The sequence below is a fragment of the Salmo salar genome, unplaced genomic scaffold (genome assembly GCF_905237065.1).
Source record: "Salmo salar unplaced genomic scaffold, Ssal_v3.1, whole genome shotgun sequence".
NCBI classification, from domain to species: Eukaryota; Metazoa; Chordata; class Actinopteri; order Salmoniformes; family Salmonidae; genus Salmo; species Salmo salar.
The window spans coordinates 455001-457500 of record NW_025550917.1 but is presented as its reverse complement, the minus strand read 5'-3'; the positions used below and the strand labels follow the sequence as shown (position 1 = coordinate 457500).

Below are 2500 nucleotides of genomic sequence, written 5' to 3'. Positions count from 1 at the left end.
GGCAGCTCTCGGCTGCGCTTCCCTTTGTAGTCTGTAATGGTTCGCAAGCCCTGCCACATCCGACGAGTGTCAGAGCTGGTTCAGTACGATTCGATCTTAGTCCCGTATTGATGCTTTGCCCGTTTGATGGTTCGTCGGAGGGCAAAGCGGGATTTCTTATAAGCTTCCGGGGTAGAGTCCCGCTCCTTGAAAGCGGCAGCTCTAGCCTTTAGCCCAGTGCGGATGTTGCCTGTAATCCATGGCTTCTGGTTGGGGTATGTACGTACAGTCAATGTGGGGATGACGTCCTCGATGCACTTGTTGATGAAGCCAGTGACTGATGTGGTGTACTCCTCAATGCCATTGGAGGAATCCCAGAACATGTTCCAGTCTGTGATAGCAAAACACTCCTGTAGTTTAGCATCTGCTTCATCTGACCACTTTTTTTTATTGATCTAGTCACCGGTACTTCCTGCTTTAATTTAATCTTGTAAGCAGGAATCAATAGGATAGAATTATGGTCAGATTTGCCAAATGGAGGGTGAGGGAGAGCTTTGTACGCGTCTCTGTGTGTGGAGTAAAGGTGGGCTAGAGTTTTTTTCCCCCCTCTGGTTGCACATTTAACATGTTGATTTGGTCAAATTTGGTAAAACGGATTTAAGTTTCCCTGCGTTAAAGTCCCCGGCCACTAGGAGTGCCACCTCTGGGTGAGCTGTTTCCTGTTTGTTTATGGCAGAATACAGCTCATTCAATGCTGTCTTAGCGCCAGCCTCTTGACTGTGGTGGTATGTAAAAACAGCTATGAAAAAATACAGATCAAAACACTTTAGGTAGATAGTGTGGTCTACAGTTTATCATGAGAAACTCTACCTCAGGCGAGCAAATAGTTCGAGACTTCCTTAGATATCGTGCTCCAGCTGTTGTTTACAAAAAATACCTAGTCCGCCGCCCCTTATCTTACCAGACGCCCGCTGTTCTATCCTGCACCGTCGTTCAGCCACGTCTCCATGAAGCATAAGATGTTACAGTTTTTAATGTCCAGTTGGTAGTTTAAATCTTCCGCGTAGGTCATCGATTTTGTTGTCCAAACATTGGCACGTTTGCTAGAAGAATGGAAGGAAGTGGAGGTTTAAGTCCCCGGCCACTAGGAGTGCCACCTCTGGGTGAGCTGTTTCCTGTTTGTTTATGGCGGAATACAGCTCATTCAATGCTGTCTTAGCGCCAGCCTCTTGACTGTGGTGGTATGTAAAAACAGCTATGAAAAAATACAGATCAAAACACTTTAGGTAGATAGTGTGGTCTACAGTTTATCATGAGAAACTCTACCTCAGGAGAGCAAATAGTTAGAGACTTCCTTAGATATCATGCACCGGCTGTTGTTTACAAAAAATACCTAGTCCGCCGCCCCTTATCTTACCAGACGCCCGCTGTTCTATCCTGTCGGTGCAGCGAATAACCAGCCAGTATGTTGACGTTGTCGTCGTTCAGCCACGTCTCCGTGAAGCATAAGATGTTACAGTTTTTAATGTCCAGTTGGTAGTTTAAATCTTCCGCGTAGGTCATCGATTTTGTTGTCCAAACATTGGCACGTTTGCTAGAAGAATGGAAGGAAGTGGAGGTTTTATTCGATTGCCCAAGAATTCTCAGAAGGCAGCCCGCCCACATTGACCCCCCCCATACAGTTCATACCACATTGACCCCCCCAAAACAGTTTATTCCACATTGACCCCCCCAAAACAGTTTATTCCACATTGACCCCCCCAAACAGTTTATTCCACATTGACCCCAAAACAGTTTATTCCACATTGACCCCCAAAACAGTTTATTCCACATTGACCCCCCCACACAGTTTATTCCGCATTAACCCCTCCATACAATTTATTCCACATTGACCCCAGTTCAAACAGTTTATTCCACATTGACCCCAGTTCATACAGGCATTTCTGCCGGTGTGTGTGTGTGTAACCACGGTAACGCTGTGTTCCTCAGGGAAAGGTCCACATCGAGCTGCGTCTCAGTGAGGTCATCACAGACAGCGGAGTCATCTGCCATAAACTGGCCACGCGGTGAGTACAACACGCACACCTCCCTGATTCACGTCCCTGTTCCCCTTCCACGTTTAGACCCGTCAGGTTATACAACACACCTCCCTGATTCACGCCCCTGTCCCATCATCAAACATCCTTCCACGTTTAGACCCGTCAGGTTACAACACACCTCCCTGATTCACGTCCCTGTCCCATCATCAAACATCCTTCCACGTTTAGACCCGTCAGGTTACAACACACCTCCCTGATTCACGTCCCTGTCCCATCATCTAAATCCCCTTCCACGTTTAGACCCGTCAGGTTACAACACACCTCCCTGATTCACGTCCCTGTCCCATCATCAAACCCCCTTCCACGTTTAGACCGGTCAGGTTATACAACACACCTCCCTGATTCACGTCCCTGTTACATCATCAAACATCCTTCCACGTTTAGACCCGTCAGGTTACAACACACCTCCCTGATTCATGTCC

At 47.3% G+C, this 2500-nt stretch overlaps 1 protein-coding gene across 2 annotated transcripts in view; it reads left to right on the top strand.

The window, feature by feature from the left end:
* The window catches only part of LOC106592024 (ras GTPase-activating protein 3), a 148584-nt gene that overhangs the window by 113268 nt on the left and 32816 nt on the right, over positions 1 to 2500 (top strand). For both annotated transcript variants that reach the window (XM_045713997.1, XM_045713998.1), the window contains exon 5: positions 1969 to 2045. In XM_045713997.1, the coding sequence (XP_045569953.1) occupies positions 1969 to 2045 (77 nt within the window). The remainder of the gene's footprint in view (positions 1 to 1968; positions 2046 to 2500) is intronic.